This window comes from Lissotriton helveticus, chromosome 9 (genome assembly GCF_964261635.1).
Source record: "Lissotriton helveticus chromosome 9, aLisHel1.1, whole genome shotgun sequence".
Lineage (NCBI taxonomy): Eukaryota > Metazoa > Chordata > Amphibia > Caudata > Salamandridae > Lissotriton > Lissotriton helveticus.
This window is the reverse complement of record NC_136070.1, coordinates 1,075,502,445-1,075,527,943: the sequence shown is the minus strand read 5'-3', so window position 1 is coordinate 1,075,527,943 and position 25,499 is coordinate 1,075,502,445. Positions and strand designations below refer to the sequence as shown.

General features: G+C 48.5%; 1 protein-coding gene across 1 annotated transcript in view; it reads left to right on the top strand.

The window, feature by feature from the left end:
* Positions 1-3,892: 3,892 nt before the first annotated feature.
* The window catches only part of LOC144782220 (WAP four-disulfide core domain protein 2-like), a 49,906-nt gene continuing 28,299 nt past the window's right edge, over positions 3,893-25,499 (top strand). Inside the window, exon 1 of the mRNA XM_078661455.1 lies at positions 3,893-4,216. Coding sequence (XP_078517581.1) covers positions 4,126-4,216 — 91 coding nt within the window. The 5' untranslated portion in view covers positions 3,893-4,125. The remainder of the gene's footprint in view (positions 4,217-25,499) is intronic.

The window sequence follows — 25,499 nt, the reverse complement described above, 5'->3', positions numbered from 1 at the left end:
ATGAGCGGGCCCAGCACGCTTCCGCCGCTCCCTTTGCTCAGACACCCCTATGCAGAAGTCGAGCGCCCCTCAGTTTGCAGCCTCCCTCGTGGCCCGATCCGACCACCGACCCTCCTGATGAACCTGTATAGTGGCTGCCCATAGATCTCAGCCAGGGAGGGGGGAAAGAAAGATGAGGGAGGTGTGGAGGCCCCTGCCGCACTCTCCACCCCCCACAGGTCCACTCCAGCTCACCGTGCTCTCAGGGCCAGCGCCAACAGCCTCAGTAGCTCAAGGCCGTGCCGGCCGCATCGCCACATCCAGAGCCACGAATAAAAAAGGAAGGGGAGGGAAGGCCCCCGATCAGGTCCCCGCCGCCACCGACCCAGAGGCAGCCAATGCTGGGCCGGGCACCGGCCCCGCCTGTCTCTCAAGGCGCCCGGCGCGCAGCGCAAAATGGCGGTCACACCCCCGATAACGGACCCGCTCCACCACTTCCGCGCAGGTCTATAGGCGTTCTGGCCCGGCCGCTAACCAGAGACCCCGGCTCGCTCTCCGCCCGCGTCGCGGCAGGCCCCTCTCAGCAGCTGGGTGATTTAGCTCCGCAAAAGCACCGGAGCACAGCCTTTACAGACACCGGAGGATCGCCAAAAGTCAGGCGGCCTCGACGGTGATCAGCTTTGCCCTGCAGATGTCCAAGGGCAGGATATTACGGCAGCATATCTACAGGGCTGGTCGGAGCTCTCACCTCACACGACCGCCATGTTCGCTGGCCAAGCCACGCCCTCTTCGCCCCCAGGAGTATTTGATGCCGGTTTCTCAGAGGTGAGACGTGATTGGTCTGAATGATTCGCGCTTAAGTAAGGGGGAGGCTGCCAAGTCCTGGTACAGTATAGGTTTTTGACCTTTGTATGTAAAATCTGTGTTATGCTGGGCTTTGCGAAGGATCCACTCTTTTAGCTGGTAATCGTGTGCACAGGTTAAAATGTCCACTGTGGGAGCAGGGGCCACCCTCCTGGGGCCCACTCTGTGGGTGCGATCCAGTTTGATGGAGAATTCTGGGTATTCGCCAAGGACGGAGCGGAAGAGATCTGTCACCAAATCTTCAATGTCGCCGTCCCCCTCACCCTGTGCTTTGCCACGGATGCGGATATTGTTCCGCCGGGACCTGTTCTCCAAGTCCTCTGTATGGGCCTGGAGGTCCAGGTTCTTTTTTTTTTTTTTTGCAGAGTTTTATATAGCGCGAACTAGACCCAAACCGAATCAGGTATCAGAGCGCTTTACATAGCACCAGTTACACGTTACATGAGGACACACTTTCATTTTAGGCACGGGGAGATTAAGTGATTTGCCCAGAATCACAGGAGGGTTTTTTTTTTTGCGTCGTTACCGAGACTCGAACCCAGATTCCCAGGTCCGAGGTCGAGCGCCTTAGCCGTTAGGTTAGGTTCTGCTCCAGCAGCTTGAGGACTTCCTGTTGGAGGTCCTCGAGTTCGTCATTGCACCCTGTTTCGTGCTCTTCTGAGGTGTTGATCTTTTCTCCCCGGGAATCTACAACTCGGCGTATCTCTTGCATATCCGCCAGCAGCTCACGTTTCATGGTGGACAGATCGTCGCGAAGGGAGGAGAAAAGGATTTCTAGAAAGGAACGACTAACTGGAGCCTCCGAGCCCTCCCCACCCTCAGTCTCGTCCAGGTGTTTTGCTGCAAATTGGCCCTCTACTCGTGGAGTCGTCGACTTGTGCAGCAGGTCTTTCACCGATCTGTCCTTCCTACCTTTGGAGGCTGTCATCACTCCGCTATGTTATTGGCTCCTGGAGTGGGTCCGGGCCTGATGTGGATGACTCAGTAGGTGATAAGGCGTTGCACAGAGAGATATAGAGAGCTCCCTGAGCTGTCCCCGCTAGGCCGCAGATTCCCCCACTTTGTCCCTCCACCTCATTGGGCTCCCCCCTTGTGCCCCGGATAGATCGCTGGAGAGGGGGGTTCTTCACGTTCACCTGAGAACCGATGCTGCGGCCCCTCTGTTGTGGTTTCGTTCTGCCCACACCTCACCGCCACTCTCACCTCCTGATGGGTCCCGTGCTTGGGCTCCAGTCTCCTTAGGGCCACTGCAATGATGTAGGGCGCAGTATCAAGGCCTACAGGCAAGCGCGCTCATCCAGGTGTCCCCAGCCCGGGCCACTTATGCGTCTGAGTGCTCCGGCGCCCCCAGCAGGGCCGTTGCGCAGGATGGGTCGATAAGAACTCACCTCAGCCGCGGTCGGTGAGTGAGCTTCCATCGGGCCTCGAGAGGCCGCCGACAACTGCCTCGGGGCTCCCTCCTTCCAGCCGCTACAGGGGACCTCGACTTACGGTGCGGCCGCGCGGAGTCTCTTTGCAGCCCGTGCAGGCAACAGCTCAGGCAGCCCGAGATTCCCGCCCAGGCCTGCACAACCGGAGCCTCGCATAGTGCGCGTGGCCCAGGTCCACCGCTGACGGAGTCGATTTGTTCCTATCCGGGTGCGGCCGATGACGCCGCCCGAGTTGTGGTGCTAATGGTGGTCGCCTTACTAGCCCAGGGGTCGCCAAGAGTAGTGTCCAGGCCCGCAGCACACTTGGCTTTCCGATGCATACATGCCAATAGACCCGATTGAGGCGGGAGACTACTGATTTTTCAAGCCAAAAATGGCTTCATTTTAGCTGTCTCCCGTCTGAAATTGCATTTTCTACAATAAAAGTCAATGGAGAATTTTCATTCTCCCGATTTTTTATTTTAAATCTCCCAACTCCCTGTCCTAAAATGTTGGCATGTATGCCGATGCAGCCTCTAGATGTCCGTCGCCTCTCCCCAGGCTGCTCCGCGCCACTTCCTAGCAGCCTCCAGAACCGGGATTTGGTCCTCCGTGGCCCCCTCGGGTTTAGCACAGCCCCCAGGGAAGGTCCAGGCAGGCTCCGGTGCCCTTCCCGTCATCGAAAGTGCGGGGATAAGCCAGGCGGGAGTGGAGAGCGACACAGCTGCGTCCTACCAAGACGCCATCTTGGCCACGTCACCCCGAGTCTATGAATGTGTTTTAGATACACCTGGTTGTTACATAATTGCATGTCCTTTGCTATGAATGTTGTATTTTATGTTCATCTTTTGTTTCAACCAATTTGGTTTAGCAAGGTAACTAGCTTATGTGTTAATAGGTTTTTATTTAATTTGTTGATGTAATATTGGTTGAGGGGGTGATGTGGTGTTCTGTATCTCTACTGTGATGTAAAGATCAGGAATGTAGGATGGTGGCTAATGTGTAATGTTTAGGAAGTAACTTCTGTCGGTTGCTACTGCACATTGATGGAATGGGGTCTCTGCAGATGCCCTCTTAATAAAGAAGATTAACCCCACTTGGACTCTTGTGTGGCCACATCTATGGACTTGACAAGATGCTTCTGAGAACTTATACTTCTTAACTTGGTAGGTGGTTTGAGGATTAACAAGTGAGAGGTAAAAAGGCGAGTGATGAATGTGTGCACGAAGTTCTTGGGCCCTTGTTTTCCGTCTGTCTGGCAGTAATCCTGCATCGGGTGAAAAATGGAGTTTGCCCGGAAAGATGAGGAATCTTTGCGGGTCAAATAATTCGCCGAACAGTGCCTTGTAGGGGAGACTGTTTGGGCCGAATTTATGTCATTTTTGTGAAACTTGACCGATGCTGCTCCAGAATGCCTGGCGTTACAGAAAGTTCATCCTGCTTAAAATGACCCTGGCTCCCTACGGGCCCGTCCGTTTGGAACAGGGCATGCGATTTACATCGGGTTGTTCTACAAAATATTAAAGCCCGAGGCGTGCTCCACGTACAGCACTTCCAGGAAAAAAACCTGCACGGAAGTGGTTAAAGTATCGTACCTCTAATGATAACAGAGACTGGAACGATGAACATAAAACAAACATGGGCAGTGATCCAGCAGGTTGCTGCTGGACAAAGGCAGAAATGCAATATCCTGGTTCACCCGCGGGTATGCCGCGGCACCTGCAGCAGCCGATTGTGAAACGGAGCGAGTGAGGAGGGGGGTTGGACGGCTTGCCCAGGGACTAGCCCCTCCCTTCGGCTACACCCTCCCGAAAGGTTTTAAAATCTCCGCAGGGGCTCTTGCGCACACGCACACACACGTACCAGCACGAGTATGAGGATGGCGGGCAATTTTTTAATCCTACTGGTGGTCGGGCTCTTCCCGGGATCCTACCTGCTGGAGACAGGGGCAACAAACGTAGAAGGTATGTGGGGACGGCCGACGTGTTCCAGGGAACCCGGAGAGGAGGGAATCGGAGAGTGAGACACACCGCTCGGTATTCTGGGGGTGGGGTGAGGGCACTAGTCGAGGGGGGTGGATCTGAGGGGCACGATTTACCCATACTTTTTTAGTTTTTAGAAAAACAGTTCCCTCTACTTTTTGGGTAAAGAAAGCTATCCAGGAACGGATGATTACGACACTTGAAATGCTTCAGCTGAAGTGTAAGTAGGGACTCTCCTGTGCTGTGAAACCGAGGGAGGCGAAGAATGCTACACAGGCTTGCCACGATGCCTGCTTCCCTGGAAAAAAGCAAACGTGTGCAACTGGTCAATCTTCAAATGTAAAGGTGCTTGGAAGCCTGTATTGGCTTTAATCGATTGTTAGGGAGCGATCAGCTAAGCTGTAAAGTGTGTGCTTTCAAAAGACAGTTATGCTCTACGTACATGTGGTATTTTGTATTTCTTTACGGTTTCTTTAATTTACTAGATTGTATTGTTTAGAACTTTGTTATGTGATTTAGCCATTATGCTCATGCCGTGGGCTCCGTTTTGCATACTACTTTTCCTGTTATCTACTAGTAAACGTAGTTTTTGGACTAGACCAGCGTTTCCTGGAATTACTGACGTTCCCCTCCACTACAGTACAGTCCGTATATTACAAAAATCTATACTTTTGAAGCACTTTTTATATCTCAAATCTTTTTGCGCCTTTTGTAGCAGTCTATCTTATATTGAGTGTAATGCACGTTTAGAATAAAGAAATGCATTTTCACAGTTCTTTCTCTCACAGACTTGGACCTCGAAGCACTAAACAATAACATACACAAGTCACTATTCTCCACTGCACCAAACAGGATTCAATTCTGTGGCTTTCTGGTTACAGACACAGACCTATGCAGTGCATTAATTAAAAGAGGTTTCATAATGTACGATAGTACATTTTCCACCAATTAACAAAATTTGCATTTAATTTTCATTCAAACTGTGTTATTTTATGTGTAGTTTCCAGAAGGTGGAAGATCGAAAAAAGTTACAGAATATTTTGTTCTTAGCCACATCTTTGACCACGTTCTCGTTGTGTGCAGCATCACAGTTCCTATACTTTTGTTAATGCACTTCGACCACTTGGTGAGGGGCAGAGACAGAGAAATATGTATAGTGTATGCACGGGATGCATGGTATGGTGGGGTTGTGCTGTGCTGGACCCGTGTATAGGCATGGCCGGTGGTGCGTTTGTTCAAGCATGATATATGGTCTTTGCATGCAGGCATTGTGTTGGTATGCGCAAGCATGGTCTGTTATGTGTGTATGTACATGCAGAACATTGGGTGTGGCGGCCTTCTCAGGGTGGTCATGGCCAGGTATGTGTACTAAGTAAAGAAGTCCAAATTGTAGACAAGGTGGTAGGTTCCAAGATGTACTTTATTGTATTAAGTTCCAGGTAGTAGATAGATGGTAAATTGTAGTAAGATGGTAAGTATTAGTCTAAGCTGGAATAGTAGCCCCACCAGGAGCATCCTCCTTCTGCGCAGCCTCCATCTCCAACTGACGCTCTCCACAAGTCCACACACCAACATTCCATGACATCATACAGCATTCTCCAGCCATGCAGGCTGAACAGAAGGGAGAGCATTGATGTAAAGAAAGAAGAGAGGAATTAACCTTACAACAGTATGCTTGTTATGAGGTAACCTAATATGACATGGTGGGTCTGTGTAGGCTTTGTGAGGTGTGATTTGTTTGTTTAAGCATGGTCTGTGGTGTTTGTGAGTCATATTTGAGCAGGTGAGGCTATCTGTGCATTAGTGCAGGTAAAGCTGACGTGTGTAGGTATGGACTGTAGCATGTTTGAGATGGAGATAGAATAAGATACAGTGCTTTGTAGCGTGGAGTGCATGTGTATACCGCTGCAGGTATCAATGTGCCACCGCATGCAGGGAGCCTGTACAGCACAAGCACCGTGGCACCCACCTGTGGTAATGGTAAATAAGTCCATGTAGCTGAGGTGTAGATGAAGAAGGTGGTACTTTATTGATATAGTCCTTAGATTATAATGTGAGCCCCACCAGGAGCAGCCCCCTTTCTGCTCAGCCCATACTCTCAACTGACACTCCCCAGGCATCCCAACACTCTATGACCTCACCACACATACAAGTGTGCTACAGCACATTCACACTGGCTGAACAGCAAGGTCCATGAATCAGGAAAGATGCATTGCATTGAAGATCAGATACAACACCCCCACTTCTGCAGAGGGATTTCCTAGTCCTTTAGACTGGGGCAAGTGCAAAAAGCACAGTTCTGACAGGGTTCAGGGTTTTAAGTGGGGCAGCCCCGTCCGGGTCTCAGGCCAGACAGTAATTCGAAAGCATATCTTGAAACAGGTCCCTTTTGGATCCTATATTCATGCCCCTCGCTTTACAGAACAAGCATTTACAATGCAATAGGTCTCGCAGCATTAAAGTTTGAGCTATTGGCATTGTATATGACAATGTGTTGCATTAATTTGTTAGCAAACTCTGAATTGGTGTATAAAGATGATTTGCAAGCTGTCAAATGTTGCTGAATAGTAAGCAACGTTGTGCATAATATTGTGTGCTAGTCATCCTTGGGTTCCAGAGTACTTCACTTGAGGCATAGGTATTATGTTTAGACTACGCGTGCCGGTGCCTGTTTTGCCACTAGTGTCATTCCATGTCTGGTGCTCTGCAGCAGTTTCAAGAAGTTATTGGAGTTTCTTGTTGCTCAAATGGCTGTATTTTCTGATATTTAGAAGTTTCCCTAGTCTTCTTTGCATGATTTTCGCTCGCGAGAAAGTGATGTGCTTGCTGGAAACACTGTTTTTATTTTAACTGTAACGGTCTTTGATCTGTGACAACAACAGAACAATCTGCCTCAATTTCTGAAAGTCATCATCGTCATGGATTCCAAATTTATATAGCGCGAACTCGACCCTGTATTTACATTACACATTCAGGCATGGGGAGATTAAGTGATTTGCCCAGAATCACAGGATGTGGACGCGACCTCGAGGCTCGAACCCTGGTTTCAGCACCAGAGTCGGCAGCTTAAGCCGATGGGCCACATCCTGTCACCACGCACAGGGCCTGGTGCTGAGTGTGTCAACACACCAGGGCCTCTGGCTCTGGCAGGAAGCGCCAGGGCTCCATCATTAGACGATGTGCAGCAGGTGGTACCGGGGAAGGGTCGCGGCTGCTTTAAAAAGCAGGAGGCTGAGAGGGCCTCCCCCTAGACATCAACAACCACAGAGAAGGCAGCGGCGGCCCCTGGAGACCCGGTGCTGTCGATGAGTTTCGGCGCAGTCTCTCCAGCTTTTGAACGCTATCTCTGCTGCTACTGAAGTGTAAGTACGCAGCGCTACTGGGGGACAGGGAGAGAGGAAGGCGCTAGGGGCCCAGGCTAGCATCTAAGGGGCCAGAGGTGGCACCGAGGGGGCTTACTAGCAGGTACTGGGCACAACCAGGACACCTCTTCCGCCTGCACACGCCCTCTCTGGCTACTTTCACTTTTACCTCTTGCACCAAAGAGGGTTGTGGCTGTATCACGAAACATTTAGACTGGCGCCGTTCAATGCATGTCCTGGTGGTAACAGGCGGTACTCGTACATCCTCCCCGTACCACGTGTAATAAACATGGAAATGTGTGACAAATGTTTATGCATGTTGATTATGCAGTGTTTCGGTTGCGGTGGTGAATTGTTGTTTTGGTGTGCTGTTGTGTTTTTGTGCATCGTTAGTTCAATGTTTTGTTGTAGGTTTGTACTGCATGGTTTTACTATTTTCTCTTTTTAAGTGTGTGTTGTGTATTATTGATTGTGTTCTAGTTCTGTCTAGTTCAGAGAGGGCTGCGAATGCTGCTACACTCCACACACAGACGCAGTTCTTTTCCTTTAAAGACCCCATGAAAAGGAGCCATTCGCCACAATCGGGGGTGCCACAAACGCTGCTGGTCTTGCGCTGTTCAAGACGCCAGTGACCCCAAAGTGTGGCCCGGACCTGTCTTGACTCAGCAGCTGTGGGGCCCACATCATGCGCCTCCACCAGGGGGAAGTTCGGCACTTTGGTCCTTCTCAAAGCATAAGGTTGGGGCTCAGTCAATAACATCTCAGTAAGTTGGTGCACGCGCATCCAACTGTCGGTCTTTCAGTCTACATGTCTGTTGTGTCTAACCACGATGACTCGCTTCCTCTTGCGTGACTCACTAAGTGACGCTCTGCAGGAAGCAGAAAAGTGGTATCTGCAATTACAAAGAATTTTGTATCAAAATCACTATCAGAGCTTTAAATGGTCGCGTACTCAGTTGCTGAGTACCTGCACTTTAAAAAAAAGTGTAAAGAGGCACTGCTTTCATTTCTCTGCCGGGGCGGGGGGGGTCTCGGTGCGCTTGTGTGTGTGTGTGTGTATATGTGTGCGGCGGGGGGGGGGTCTCTGTATGTGTGCGTGCGTGTATGTGCGCTCGTGTGTGTGTGTCTGTGTGTGCGCGCATGCGTAAGCAGGGGGAGGTGTGTCTGTGTGTGTTAGAGCTTCCCAGGAGACAGGAGATGTGCACACGCGCGCGGCCCGCTCCGATCCCATTTATGCGCGTGGCCATCTCTTGTCTCCTGGGAAACTGAGCCGGTGACTATAGGTCTCTGGCGAGTAAATCGCCACGAGACCTAAAAAAAATATCGATTTCTGAATAATTGCTGTAAAAGCCTTTAAAGTAAAACGTTTCAGATGTAGTTTTAGTTTACAATTCACGTGTTTTACTTAATCTTGCTTTCGCTAAGAGTATTTGCTTTTTCCAGGTTGTTGTCTTTCTGTTATTTTTTTTTTTTTTTTACCTGCAGTAGATTACTCTTGGAAAAACCAAAGGTGATGATGGACGGAGCGGTGACAATCCAAACACTCACCCCCAGTCAACTGATCTGGGTTTAATCCATCACCGTTCTTTAGCTCACTCCGCCACCCCAGTTCAGACATGGCCATATGCAAATCAGTCTGACCCTGTGCCTCATGGGAACAGTCCAGCCTGAACTGCCAAGCCATGTCTTCCCTGGACCGGAATCAAGCTTCCCAGGACCGGTTTCTGGCATTACAGCCGTCTTCAGCCGGGCTTGCTTGACTCCAGTGGCAAAGTGAGCAAGGGACTCACGTCTGAGCATACCCTGCCAACTTAGGGCGAACAAAGAAAAACCAAAGGTGATGATGGACGGAGCGGTGACAATACAAACACTCACCCCAGTCAACTGATCTGGGTTTAATCCATCACCGTTCTTTAGCTCACTCCGCCACCCCAGTTCAGACATGGCCATATGCAAATCAGTCTGACCCTGTGCCTCATGGGAACAGTCCAGCCCGAACTGCCAAGCCATGTCTTCCCTGGACCGAAATCAAGCTTCCCAGGACCGGTTTCTGGCATTACAGCCGTCTTCAGCCGGGTTTGCTAGACTCCAGTGGCAAAGTGAGCAAGGGACTCACGTCTGAGCATACCCTGCCAACTTATGGCGAACAAAGAAAAACCAAAGGAAATGATGGACGGACCTCCAAACTCACCCTGCATCTCTTTCCATTCCATAATAGTAGGACGAGGAGAGAGTCCAGCTCTCGAAAAACCCGATGTGGTATCTCATAGAAGGACCCCTGCATAGTGTATAGACAACGTGGGTGGATCACCATTTTAATTAGGGCTATCTTTCCCATCAGGGAAAGCTTAAGGGTGTTCCAGAAGGCGATGCTTCCCTTTAGACCTCGATTATCCGTCCCATGTTATGCTGGAAAAAAGTGGCTGAATTTCGGCTTATCCATACCCCCAGGTAGCGCAGTCGTCCACCCACGGGAGTCCCATTTCTGGGCACTGAACCCCCTCCCACTCTGCCTGCTCCCCAATCGCATACAACTAGGATTTTGCTTTGTTGACTGCCAAGCCGGAGGCGGCTGTGAACTGCGTTAGTGCGGCCATCAGGAACGGCAGTGAGTGCGTCGGCTGGCGTAGGTAGATCAATGCGTCATCCACATATAGGAACACCACGTGTTCCGTCGCCCCTAATCGAATGCCCTGGCTCTAAGTACCGAACGGAGGTGACATGCCAGCGGCTCCATTGCCAGGGCAAAGAGCAGGGGGGAGAGAGGGCACCCCTGGCGAGTACCCCTCAAAATGGGTATCTCATCCGAGACACATCTGCCCGTGCGGACTCTGGCCACCGGTCTGGTATAGAGCAGATGAACCCACCTTACGAATCCTTCTCCCAATCCCAGTTTTAAAAGCACCTTCCATAAATAGGGCCACCGAATCTAATGCTTGTTCGATGTCCAGGAAAACCAGTGTATTCTGCCCAGCCTGACCCTCCAAGGTCTGCATAACGTGGGCCAAGCGGCGGATATTCCGCATGGTTTTTCGGCCCGGAATAAACCCAGATTGGTCATCATTGACCAGGCGTCGAAGATATGGAAGGAGTCTAGAGGCGAGGACCTGACTGATTATTTTTAAATCCACATTTAACATGGATATGGGTCTATAGGATCCTGGGAGGAGGGGGTCCTTCCCCGGTTTGGGGATCATAACTATCGTTGCCGCTCGCATGGAGTCCGGGAGCAAGCCCCGATCGTATGCCTCCGATGCCACTTCCCGGAGCTTCGGGACCAAAACGTTATTGAAATCTTTATAGAGTTCAGCTGCGAGGCCGTCCAACCCTGGGGATTTAGCCGTCTGTAGATGGGCTATCGCTGCACGTATTTCCTCCTCTCGGAGTGGCCCACCTAAGTCCCCTGACTCTCAGCATCGATACCTGGTAGTTGTACCCCCTCCAGATATAGTTCCATGTCCTCTATGCCCGCTAGGGGCTGTGAGTCCGAGTACATTCTAGATAGATGGGATCGGAACACCTCATTGATTGCCTGCTGAGTATATACTAACTGGCCCAGGTCATCCCTCAACGCCAAAATCGGGTGAGGTTGAGTTTCTGCTCGAATCAAACGTGCCAGTAATCTCCCAGCCTTGTCGCCCTCTGTGTACCAACGCTTCCTACTGGCAGTCTTGTTAAATTTGCCAAGGGAGGCCCAAGTGTCTCCTAGGTGTTGTCGCGTGACCGTCCATTCCGGCCTTTGCTACTTATCAGTGGGGAAGTTGCTCTGTAGTTCTGCCAGACAGTCCTCGTGTCGCCTAAGCTCCCTTTCTAATACCCGCTTGACCCCTACTTCTGTGGAGAGGCAAATACCCCGGACAACCACCTTCATGGCGTCCCTTTCAACTGCCCTGGTACTGGCTGACGCTCAGTTTACATCTAAATATGCCTCGAGTCCTTGCGAGATAGCCTCCCTGTATATGAGATCAGCTAAAGCCTCAATATCAAGCCTCCAGAGTGGGACCTTGGGCCGGGGACCACCCACCAGGTATGTAAGCAAAAGCGGAGAGTGGTCCGATAGGTAGCTCGCCAAATAGTGAATGTCCTCCACCCGACCGGTGACCCTGCCCTGGAGGAAGAAATAGTCCAGTCTACTGTGGGTGTTGGCAGTAGGCGTGTAGAACGAGTATACCCGCCTTACCGGGTTACGGTGCCTCCAAACATCTAACAGGTCATAGCTACGGAGCATCTGGGTCACTGCTTCTCTCATTTTAGGCTTGGCGTCTAATTTGGGAGGCACCTATCTAAATCACAATCCAGTGCACAAATAAAATCTCCAGCTATAAGGAGCTCCGTGTCAGGGTCAATATCCAACTGTCCCAATACTCGACCTAGGAAATCACCATCATCCACATTCGGGGCGTACACATTCACCAGGCATACATTACGGCCATCCAGAGTGCCCACCACTATAACAAATATGCCCTCTGGGTCTATCTTTGAGCGAACAGCTTTAAAAGGGACCCCCGGAGCTACCCAAATAAGGGCCCCCCTGGCGAACCCGGAGTAAGAAGTAGCAAAGAACTGACCCCGCCACCTACGCTGGACATATTTAAGGCAGTCCCCCCAGAGGTGCGTTTCCTGAAGGAAAGCAATACTGGCATTATAACAGCGAAGATAGGTGGCCACCCTGATTCGCTTGATCGTGTTATTGAGCCCTCTGACATTCCATGTGATGAGCTTATATTTACATGTCACCTGTCATGATAGCTGAGTGTGTGACAGAACGACCCCCCAGCGGGAGGTCCTCTGAGCCCCTACCACAGTATGACATGACCCCACAGTAGTTGAACCTTTTAGGCATTTCTGAGCACTCGACCCTCCGTTAGGTAAACATCCCTGACATTGGAAAACAGGATCATAAAAAGTCCCGGCAGCACCCCTCCCTAACCCCCAACATGAAACTGCAGCAACACCCACCCTCAGGCGGTAGCATCGCATCTCCCAATCTGGAACCGGTCGGGAGACCTCTAACCCCGCCCCAAAGAAATACCCCACCTCAGATCCCCCCCTTCAACTTGAAATTAGTGAATTAAACAAGGTTATCACAACAATTGAGTACTTAGTAGTCCTGAAGTGTCCCTTTCCCTTGTAGTTGGATCTTCAGCCGACTGCCTGGTACCACGCAGCCCTGCCCGGCCGAGACCCAGCTGGTCCTTGTGGCACACTACAATCGGCCACGTAAGTGGAAGTTGGCACAATAGTAAAGTCGCTGTATAGGAACAGGTTTATCGCCCCCGTCCCCCCATCCTTCCTCTCCCATCACTTCATAAAATCGCCTCCGCGCCACTCTGTCAGACTGCAGCGTCCCCTCCAGATTAAGATAGTAAAATACTCAGTGTCCAAGACCCCCTGCCTTACATTTGGATCACCTGATGTACCAGTCAATCGTTCTGCACATGTTCAACTGCTGGACTCGTTGCTCCCCCTAAGTCCGACTGGGTTTCCTGTACCAGGCATAAGGGGGAAAATTGGTTCTAGGTTGGGACCGCCGGTATTTCCGTCTGAAGGGTGCCATCCGGTCCCACCATGATGCATTCACTTTCTGCGATGGCTTGTGCCCTCGGAGGTTGATTACTCTCACATCGTCGCCGGCTCCGCCGTCGTGCACTTCGTCGTCGCTGTTCCTGCCACCCCTGTGTGTGGTCGTGGCCCGCCAGTCCCAGTGCGTCCATCCACCCCTCCACGTCCGAAAGGTGGTCGAAGAAGTGTGTCCTATCGTCGTGTTGCACTCAGAGCCGGGCTAGGAAAAGCAGACTGTACTTGACGGTGTGGGCTCGCATTCGTCTTTTGACCTGCAAAAAGTCATTTCGGAGGTCCTGTACCTTCTTAGTATAGTCTGGGAAGATGTGAATGTCATGGTTTTCGAACCTGGGTGGCCCAGTCCTGCGGATATGTTGAAGAACCAGATCACGGTCCCTAAAATTAAAGAACCGGGCTATTATGGCCCTAGGTGGAGAGCCCGGTCCCAGGGTTCTATGGGCCCTCTCGATTGCGAATAGCTTGGATAAGCGCAGGTTCGGGAAGACTTTGCCTATCCAGTCCTCAGGAAACAGGTCTGTCGCTGGGTGTTCGCCCGCTCCGGGAAACCTAAAAAACTGAGATTGTTCCTCCGGGACCGCCCTTCTGCATCCTCTGCCCGTTCCTTTGACCGGGCCGTATGGTCCTGGAGGGCTGCGATCGTGTTCTTCAACTGTTGGACCTCGGTTTGGAGTACCGTTAGATCTCCCTCTGTGGTGGTGACCCTGTCCGCCACCTTTCTAAGGTCCAGGCACAGGTGGTTGATGTCCATAGCCATTCCATCCATCTTGTTCTCTAGTGCTGCCCTGGAGTCCCGGATCGCCGCCAGGATATCTGCTTTGTCTCGTGCCGCCGCCTCAGTGTGGGCCTCCATCCTCTGACCTATTCCAGGGCGTTCCGCCGCAGTGGGCCCCGGGACTGTATACTGGACGATCTTGTTAGCCTGCGCACCCCTCGTTGTCGGTCGGTCCTTCCCCATAATACTGTGTACTCCGAGGGTAGTCCGTCAGGCTTCTCCCGGGGGGTGTCGCCCGGTCCTCACCACCGCTGGAGCGTCAGCAGCACCCCTGGACCCCAATCAGGACAGGGGCGGGGAGGGAAAAGCAGGTTTGCCCCGAGGTGGCTCTGTAGTCACCCCCTCCGTCGGCCGTCTTCTCAGTGGTTCAGGGCCCGGCGACCATTATGGGGGGCCTCACCGTCGCGGCCGCCCTCTCCTCGCGTTCCCTCGCCGGTGTTACTGTACGGAATCCACCCTCCGCCCGGTCTGTTCCACCGCAGGTGCACCAACCAAGTTCATGGGCCCCAATCAGGATGTGGGGGAGGAAAAACACCCCCAGGGGGCCCAGACTCCTCAAGCACCCCAAGACGACAGACCGCAGGGCCCAACGGTGGGTATGGGGGCCTCCTAGCCTCGGCCGCTCTTATTGTAGGTCCCTCGCCGGGGTCACTGCGCGGCCTCCGCCGCCCGTTTCGCTCCGCTTGTTTTTTACCCCCTGGGATCCTGGAGGATCACGGCAGTCCACACAGAGCCTCCACTAGACCCCGGGCCGTTCCTGGTAGGCCGGTTCACCTCACCGGTGCTCCCCGTTCAAATTCGCCGTCGGACCGGGGGGGGGGGGGGTAGAGACCCCCCTGAGTGTCTGCAGGTCCCTCCCCAGCCCCTCTGATGGTACCTGGGGGCTGAGGTGTGCTCAGTATGTGGGGGATTACGCTGCAGGGTCCGCGGCAGCACTTCACACCGCAGCACCGCAGGCCTCTGGAGCGCTCCGGCGGCTGTGCTGTCTGCCTGGGCCACGCGCCCCACCGCAAGCCCCAGCGAGGGACGCCCAGCCGCACCGGCAGGCCTCCTGGATCCCGCGACCTCAGAGCGGGGCGGCCGCTATTTGCAGGTAGTGCGGGCAGGTCCGGCGTAGTAATCAGTCCCTGGTTGCGGCGGCCCGGGTCCGGGGGGGGCTCCTCACCTCAGGAGCACCGCGACGCCCTGGTTACTTCATGTCTTGTTTGGGCACCCCCACCGCACCTCTAGCATCAGCGAGGGATGCCGTGCCGCGCCAGTGGAACTCCCGGCTCTGATGAACTTAGGACGAGTCGGCCGCCATTTGCCGTCCGCGTGAGCAGGTCCGCGGCAGACCGTCTGGTCGCCTGCTTCCTCCGGTGAAGCGGTGAATCTCAAACTGCGGCGTTTCAGGTCCGGGGGGGGGGGGCTCCTCACCTCGGGAGCACCGTGTTGTTTGCTAAATGTGCCAGGATAGTAAAGGATTTATTTTGTTAGGGCAGGAGCTGGGCTGAAATAAGTCTAGCCGGCCATGTTGGTTAAGCCACGCCCCTGGATAATAGGTAGTTACCTGAAGAAAGACATGAGTACTTACTTATTAAGTGTCCTTATTTTGTTCCCTATTCTAAGTTCCTCTTTAGTTTATTTAAATTCTTACCTGTGTTAAATAATTAAATATTATTTCCAAAATTTGTCTAGTCCTGATGGTATGGTAAATGAGGAATTCCCCCTAATACGAGATACTGCAAATAAAATGGATAAATTGCTCTGTCATACATATATTTTCAACTCCCTGTGTTTTGAAAAAGAATGTATTACAACAATAGAACTTGATAAGAATTATATCACAGGGGGTATCTTAGTTTTTTATCTCCATGTTGGAATTGAGTCAGATTTATTTATGGAGTATTGAGGCTTGATCCTATTACCCAGAGTCTGTTTCTCAAAGTCCCTAAAGCATATCCAAAACAACCACAAGTCTAATTAATTGAAAGATACAACTTGCCTATAATCTTTTCTTCAGAAACCCATTTGCTTGGCTAATCATAAATTAAGCACTCTAATGAAGCTTATATATATATATATATTCACTGAAAAAACCATAGGTTATAGACCATATATAGTTAGGAATTAGCATTTACAAAACCTTGAAAATTCACTGAAAAAACCATAGGTTATAGACCATATATAGTTAGGAATTAGCATTTAAAAAACCTTATTTTACTCACGCAAAACCATTGAAATTCCATATATAGTTAGTTGTACTAACTATATATCGTGCACCCGCAATCCACTGCTGATCATGTCACATATTACATCATTCATGACATGGTCAGTGACATCACTGATGACATCTCAAATGACATCACTGATGACATCACTGATGACATCTCAAATGACATCACTGATGACATCACTGATGACAACATCCAGTGACTGTATTTTTCTGTAAAGTTAAAATATGTCTTGAGTGGATGTATAAGTGTCTGGATGAAGGATTTAGTAGGTGCATGACTGACTATGAGTGAGTGATTAAATGTGTCTCACTGAGTGCATGGGTTAGTGACTAAACTGTCTTAATTTGTGCATCATTATGTCTGTTGTTCTGAAAACTGCTGCATGTGTTGTTCAGTAGCTATATGAGTAACTATATGGGTTATTGATTGGTTGCCCAAGTATTTGTATGGGAGACTGAGTGTATGTGTGGGTGGCTGGGAGGTGTATGACTCTGTGCATAGATGTGTGAGCAGTTGATTCACTAGATGTATGGGTTCAAAAGTGCATGTGGAAACAGCTGTATGGGCGGTTGACTGTGCGCATCAGTGTATTGGTGAGTGAATGGATATCTCAGTGCTACATGTCAAAGTAAGTACATATGTAAAACACAGTACATGTGAGACTTGACATATATAAATAACTGTGCATAAGAGCCAGTGAATGTGTGAGTGGCTGTATGCATCATTGTGAACTTGTATCCAGGATTGTATAGGAGAGTAAATATGTTTTAGTATATGTTTGAATAAGTAAGGTGTGTATAACTGTATAGTTGGGAAAATGGAGGTGTGATTGATTGTTTGCATGACTGACTAGGTGTGTGTGTGTAACTTCATGGATGAATGACAATCTGTGAGTCTGTGTTTACACTGAGTGTATCTAAGGTTATATTAGAGTCTGAAGAGGTTCATCGTATTATCACATGAATGATGTCATCAGTGATGTGATCAGTAATGTCAAATGAGATGTCATCAGTGATGTCATTTGAGATGTCATCAGTGATGTCATTTGAGATGTCATCAGTGATGTCATCAGTGATGTCATTTGAGATGTCATCAGTGATGTCATCAGTGATGTCACTGACCATGTCATGAATGATGTAATATGTGACATGATCAGCAGTTGATTGCGGGTGCGCGATATATAGTTAGTACAACTAACTATATATGGAATTTCAATGGTTTTGTGTGAGTAAAATAAGGTTTTTTAAATGCTAATTCCTAACTATATATGGTCTATAACCAATGGTTTTTTCAGTGAATTTTCAAGGTTTTGTAAATGCTAATTCCTAACTATATATGGTCTATAACCTATGGTTTTTTCAGTGAATTTCAATGGTTTTTTAATAGCAAATATCATAAGCTGTCGATTGTCAAGTACGTGGTAAGAAAAAACATTTTCGTGTTTATGCACACTGATCTGCTTTCAATGCTGCCCCCCCCCCCCTCATTTCTATTAGGAGTACTCTCTCTTTGCAGATAGTGAAGGGTAGTTAAAGCAGGCCTTTGCCCCCGTTGTAATCCGTCGTGCCTGCTTCTCTCTCCATTTGATTGATTGTTATCCAAGCATTTACTGTTTTAGAATTGGTTCTCTTTGGTTCATTCTCTATTTACAAACAAGCACAGAGTCGCAATACTCTGTTTAGTCTTTGCAGATAGCGAAAAATCGTGTAAAAAAAACAAAAGGAATCGAGCAAAATCAGTAGGCCACTAATGGGATCTCTTTTTGACCTCGCTAAAATAGAAACATTAGGAACAACCTGTTGAAAATAGCAATGTGTATGTACATAAGCGGCGTTAATTTGTGTTCACAGTACCCCTTGTTGATTGTTTGAATCGAGCATTGAATTGTTCGAAGTTGGTTCTCTTAAGGATCTTCTCTGCCTGCAAACGGGGAAGAATAGGAATATTCTCTCTCCCTTTGCAGATAGTGAAGGGTAGGTAACGCAAACCTTTAACACGTCGTGCCTATTTCGTTCCTCATTGATTGATTGTTTGCCCGAACATTGACTGTTTGGGAATTGGTTCTTTTTGGAGGTATTCCCTGTTTGCAAATAAACGTAGGAAAATCTTTGCAAGTAGTGAAAGGGTAGGTAATGCGGACCTTTCTCCCCCGTTGTAATCTGTCATGCCTATCTACTCCCCACTGATTGATGCACCTGTTTCACCCGGACCATTTACTAGATAGGTCATCTGGCCCGACCAGAGAGCACCCCTAGTGAAAAGGCCATATGCAATAATAACGAAGTGATCACTGTATCCTGTTAACAGAAACTTTAGCATGAAACAACCTGGAAAGAAAGGAATAGGAAAAAGAAAATCAGTAGGCCACTGATGAACTTTTTATTAAATAACAAACAAAGAAACGATAACAATACGTAATGATAAAACCTATTATTGTCCTAGAAACAAGAAACGTTAGAAGTAAGCCCGTAATAAGAAACCTGAAAACAGTAAGAGAAACCAAGTGTGACATTGCAACGGCCACAAGGCAACGAGGCTTCATCGCCCCTCACTGCCCCAAAACGTGTCTGTCCCACCGCCTGCCACGGCCAAATAACGGCAAACTGGGAAAGATACAAGTCAGCAGACATCCGCCCCATTCTGGAAACTTCCAAAGTGCAACAGGTTTGCGGCTACGCCCAGCCGGAAGCAACACATATAAGGCGGGTCCTGCTGCCAACCGTCGGCAGAAGATCATCACGTAGGGTGTAGCCGGAGGAAAGGCCGAGGCCAATGGGACCCGGCCAGGGGGATTGCTACGACAACCCTGGAGAGTTGCAAGGGGGGGAATGTCTGTGTCCTCGACCCTCCCCTCTCTCTCCCAGTCCGGCCACCATCAACCAGAGGCCGAGGCCGACGGGATCCGGCCGCGGTGGCGGTAACCCTGGAGAATTGCAGGTTAGACCCTCTCTCTCCCAGTCTGGGCCAGCATCCATGGAGGGCCTGGGAGTGGAGAGGCCACTGCACGAAAGGCCCAGGAGAGGCACCACACGCCAAGGCCTGCCCCACCGGATGAGCCAAGGAACCCGTTCATGGGGCCAGAGCAAAGGGCGTCCGGCCGCCATCCACCGGAGGTCCGGCCCAAAGACGGACGGGACATTTCTTCTTTCTTTTATAATGGCTGCGACAACACTGGGGGGGGATGTCTTGCACATGCCTCCGACCCCCCCCCCCTCGTCCTCATCGCCTGGTCCGGCCATAACAAATGTCAAGCGAGACGCCGTGGGGTGCACTGGGTGGGAGAGACGGTGCGAACAGGCCTCTCCCGCCTCCCCAGGTGGAGGCTTCCCAGCTGCACCCTCAGCGCTCCAGGCGCCCGGAAAAGGGTTCTTCCACTGTGGCGATGCTGCAACGTCTCGCCCGGCAGGGTGGAGCCCGTCCGCTCATTTGACCCCGCGATCGCCGGTAGCTACCGAACTCTCAAAATGGCGGTCGACCTGGCAAGAGCAGGCCCAGCATAAAGAAATGGCCCGGTCACTGGTTGACTCCACCACCGTAGTCCTCCACGACCTTGAAGATTCTAGAGGAGCCGCGGGAGTCCCCGACCCCCGCAGACACCCCCGATGGGGAATGACTGCCATGATCGCCCGTGGAGTGACGAAACTGTAGCCGCGGGACGTCGGCGCTCCCATGCTGGCGCCAGCCTCAGTTTGAATGACTAGAATCCTGCAGACCACAGTTCGGATCAGTTCCGGTGAAAGCACAGTGTGACCCGGTAGGAAAAATTGTTGCACCCCCTCCCCTTTTTGACTGATGGTTCAAACCACCGATCCTTTCCTTTGCCCTTTTAACGGAACTTTGGACTGCCTCCCCCCCCCCCCCCCCCCCCCGGGGCGCCCCACGCCGTTATTCGGAGGGCGGCAACTTACTGGACATCGCCTTGGTGCCATCCACATTTCAGCGCGTTCTGCTGCCTTGGAACTATTCGCACAACAGACCGCTACTGACGACCCACCCCCCGGGACGCCCCACGCCGGATACCCAAATCAGTGCGGCACCCAGGCAACATCACCTGGGTGCCGTCCAGAAATCTGGACGTTGTGCTGCCTTGGGACTATTCGCACAACCGACCGCTACTGACCATTGTTCCTTCTTTTTCCCTAAAAATGTTTAAATGTTTTTACTGTTTTTGTTTTGTTGTATATATTTATAAGTTATTAAAGTTTTATATTCCTACTACTTTGTTGGAGTGCTATATATTTTTAATGTGACACATAATTGTAAAAACTTTGATGTACAAAGAGTCATCCCTGGAATCTTCCGCTTCAGGCTCGGTCCCCTCCCCAATCACAATACAGGATGGTTTTCAGATAGTAGGAACGCGTGTGGTGTGACGGATCTCATCGGGTGTGGGCCTTGATCTACTATAACTCCTTTGAAGAGGGGTGATTCTTTACAGCTGGGGCCATAAACTACATCTGCAGGGCTAGCTGATAGCCTGGACAATCGGACACAGAGGAAGAGGAGTGTCAGAGGGTGCGGTAGTGAATAGGGCGAAAGGGAGGTGTCGGGCGGGCACAGAGTGTGATTCTCAGGGAAGAGCAGCGCAGATGGGGGGAGGTTTATTGCCCATGCATAAGACAGAGAGCGGGGGTGACCAGTGCCTGGGGGAGATGCTTGCGAGGGTGGGGAGCCATGCTACGGATCGACAGCGTGCAGAGAGTGGGTCTGGTCAAGGCATCTAAAATGGCTGCCGTGCACGACAAAAGTGTGGCATTTGAAAAAAGGCAAGATGGCGCAGACAATGTTTTTCAACACTTCCTGATTTCCTTCGAATCGAACGTTAACAGACGTTGGGGCATATTACCAAAGTTAAGCGATATTTATCGCTAACGATGCTTAGCAACGAATTTTTTACCGCTAAGCATCGTCAGAAATTATCGCAGATAAACCTTGCTATTATCAAGGTTTATCGCAAATGCGATAAAAAACGGCCGCAATGCATGAATATCGCTGAAAAGTCAGCGATATTCATGCATTACCGAGCTAATGCTCTTAGCCATGTTATCCATCTCCCATTGGATAACATGGCTAAGAACTGCTCAGGGCAGGTGTTAGTTTTTGGAGATATTCGCGCTTAGCGCGAATATCTCCAAAAGTTGGTAATAGGAGATAGATATCTTGCATGTTGTAATGCAAGTTATTGTGGTATATGGAACTCATACCATAATCTCTCAGGAAAGCAGGAACTGATCCTTTTGGGACCGCCTGAGAAGGCCTAGGGGGTGAGGGGTACTCTACTTTGCCCCCTTTTCACGTTCTGAACTATTTTATTTTACTCTCTTCTGTAATTACACAAAATGGCAGCGATAGGATGCATCAGAGACAGACAGTGAGAGAAAGGAGGCCGGAGTTGAAGAAGAGATGTCAAATACACATTGGAGATAATATAGTGGGAGAAGGGAAGTAAATATGAGTAAACTTACTATGTAACATAAAAATGTTGCACTCTATACTATAAGTCTCATTTTATTCTACAATCACTTCGCTACAACCTCATAAATTAAAAATAAAAATGAATAATGTCTCAAACAATTTTTGATTTCTAAATATAAATTTATTCTTCTGAATTTTCATAATTTGAAAGAACTAGTAACATGTCCTCATCAGGAATTTCCTCTTCAATCATCTCATCAGGAATCTCCTCATGAAAAGTCTGCAATGATGATTCTTGTAACTCTATGGTCTCCAAACATTCGATAAATTCGCCGTCAAGAGATTGATCAAAAAAATCATTCAAGTCATCTCCTCCTTGTGAGAATATTTCATTATTGGTGCTGTCAATTTCAATAAATGTAGTGGATAATTCAAAAGAAATTGCCACGGTCTCTTCATTGTGATCCATTTTATTTTGAAATTTCTTGCTGTAAATTGCAGAAAAAAATAATCACTTTCATTTATCGTTTTTAGTAATACATAATATAAAACTAACTTTATCAAGTATTTAGTATAACAGAAGGACTGTAAATAAATAACAGAAAACATTTTTCAAATTATCTTAAAGTGTACAACATAGTTCCCCTTACAAATTAACAACTCACCTTTTTGAAAGTAGGAGAAGCGTTAGTACTGTGTAAATCAAACACCAGAAATTGAGCACCAAAAATTCCTCACAAATGTACCTCAGACAGTAGTATCACAAAATGGCTGTGGTTTCCTCTCATTTTAGATATATACATAACCAATTAACTTTCATCACACACAAATACAAAACCAAAGCAACATTTTAATTGGTTCTAAATTTCAACACTTTCAAATGTGTTTTCCCCATGCAATTTTCCATAGGACATTTAGATACGTCTACAGCCTGAATGGCTGAACGGAATTACACCAAACTTGGCAAAATGGTACATCAAACCTAGGGGGTCAGGGAGGATCTACTATGCCCCCTTATGGTCATTTGCCCCTTCGCTTTGGCCTCCTCTTGTCTCTCGATCCTACCGAGAGACAAGATGGCGGCCGCTACGGACTGTTTGGAATGGTTACAGACGCCGGAGAACCAATCCGCTTCGCTTCACAAAGCTCCGTAACGCGAAAAGTACGCGAAGCGGAGCGCTGCCCGGTCCGCTGTCACAGATATATATCTTTTTTTGAACGTTAATTTCTCAAAATCCACTGGAGCACATATATTGAGACCTAGCAAAGGCACATCGGGCTACCAGTCCCTACAATTTTGCCAAGTTTCGTGCAAATCCATTCAGCCGTTCGGGCTAAAAGTGAGGCCAACCGCCCTATGGAAATTAACATTGGAAAAACGCGTTTTGGGACCCCCCTTTTTTCTCGGGCCCCCCCTTGACGAACCCCCCCCAAATTTCCAGGGGCTGCTCAGAAACAAAATATTCCATTTTCCTGAAAATTTCTGCCAATTCCGTCCACAAACGCCAAAGTTATTAGACATAGAATTTTCAAAAATCCCATAGAGAAAAAATCCTAACTATATATACCTAGGTAGGTAATATATATATATATATATATATATATATATATATATATATATATATATATATATATATATATATATATATATATATATATATATATATATATATATATATATATATATATATATATATATATATCCATATATATATATATATATATATATATATATATATATATATATCCAAAGGCAAATCTCCATTTTGCTAGGAGGTCCCGTCCCTGCAGGGTGGCTTCGTTGAACGGGCAAGGAGAGTCCGGTTAATTTATGTGCACTCAACTTTGCTCACCTGTGAACATGACTGCGTAGATCAGCTGAAAAGCGCCAGGGAAAGAGATGCTGCCAGTTGATAAGAATAAATGCTGATGTTCTGAAGATTTGGGCTTAGACATTCTTTTTTGCATGTGATGTATATAATTTCATATACGTAAAAAGTCTGCTTTTGCTGCGCTACCTCTTGAAGGTGTTGCATGGTGCAGAGCGCACCATATATATATTATATATATATAAACATATACGTATGTATATGTATGTACGTATATATGTATGTATATGCACCCTTCTATGTTTAATCTTTTTGATTTCCGATTATGTATGGCTGAATATCCTAGCCCCGGCGCGTCTTCCCTGCAGCTATATGCCAGTCTCACGCCTGCCCTTACCCATATGTTCCCCCACTCGCCTGGATCTCATGTCTGCTCATTTTGTATACGTTGTATATGTTGTGAAGTGCTCTGATACCCTCTGGTCCAGCTAGTGCTATACAAAACTTCTAAAATAAAATAAATTTAAAAAAAATATATATATGTATGTATGTTCATGAGAACGTAATTTGCCAACTCAAAGATCTACAGAAAAGGATCTATAAAAACAAATATAAATACGACAACCAAACATATCAGTATGAGCAATTGGTGGCCAAGCTCAGCAAAGATAAAAACATTGTCGTTCGGGCGAGTGACAAAGGTGGAAATGTTGTGCTTCTAACTCAAGTCAATTACGATAAGGAAGCCTATAAACAACTCAATGACAGACAGCACTATGAAAGAGTGAATATGGCCCAATTGAAAACTATGCAACTTGAATTCCATCAGAAGCTCGCGAAGTGGAGGAGCAATAAATTACTGTCTGAAGCAGAATACAAGTATTTGAAAACGGCCAATCCAACAACGCCCCTGATTTATTTTATACCAAAAGTACACAAAGATCTGACAAACCCCCCCCCTGGCAGACCTATTATCTCAGCCAGGTGTGGGCTGCTAGACAAAACATCAGTGTACATCGATTATTTTCTACAGGGGTATGTCCGATCATTAGACTCCTATATCCGGGACACTGGTGACTTTTTATTCAAGTTGCAAAAAATCATGTGGAAAGACAATTATTGGATGATTGCATTAGACGTTACAGCACTGTATACAAGCATAAGACACTCTGATGGTATTGCTGCTGATAATGTCTATTTATCACGTAGAAGTACACTCTTCAAAAACCACAACAGAATGTTGAAACAAATGCTTATGTTTTGTCTGGAAAACAATGTTTTTATGTACAATAATCTCCTTTACAGGCAGTTGCAAGGAGTGGCAATGGGGGCCAGTTTCTTTCCAAGCTACGCCTGTCTGCACATGGGCGCTTGGGAGGAACTGGTCCTCAAAGCCAAACATGGGGCAACTGTTGAGGCAAATGTGGTCGCTTGGTATCGATTTATCAATGATCAGTTTGTGGTGTGGAGAGGCGATCAAGAGGAAGCAGTAGAATTTGTATCAATGAAAATCAGTATAATCTCAAATTCACTGCAACCATTAGCCAAACTAAGGTGTCCTTTCTGGACACGGAAGTATATGTCTGCAACAATAAATTGGAGACTAGATTGTTCAGAAAGGCCACCGCAGGTAATACCATCCTCCACGCAGGCAGCGCACACCCATCCAATTTGATTATGAGTATACCCTATGGCGAAATGCTTCGCTTAAGAAGGGTGTGCAGTAATAACAGTGATTTGCGCCTAGCCCAGGAAGCCAGTAAGACCAGGTTCCTAGAACGGGGTTACACTAGTCAGGTCATCGATACAGCAATAACCAAATCAATGCTAGTTAGCAGACAAGAATAACTCCACAAGTATGATACCATGGCACTATCTACTATTCCTGCCCCACCTGACAGTATTGGGGTCTGTGGTCAGCCTTTAACTCAATCAGATCCATTCAGGATCATAACAGGGTACAATAGACAACATAAGAAGCTATGTCAGATCATCAACAACAACGGGCCAATATTCTTGAATTACCCTGTTATTGGCAGTACACTTCCCAAAAAAGCCTCTAACTTTTAGCCGGGCTCCCTCGATGAG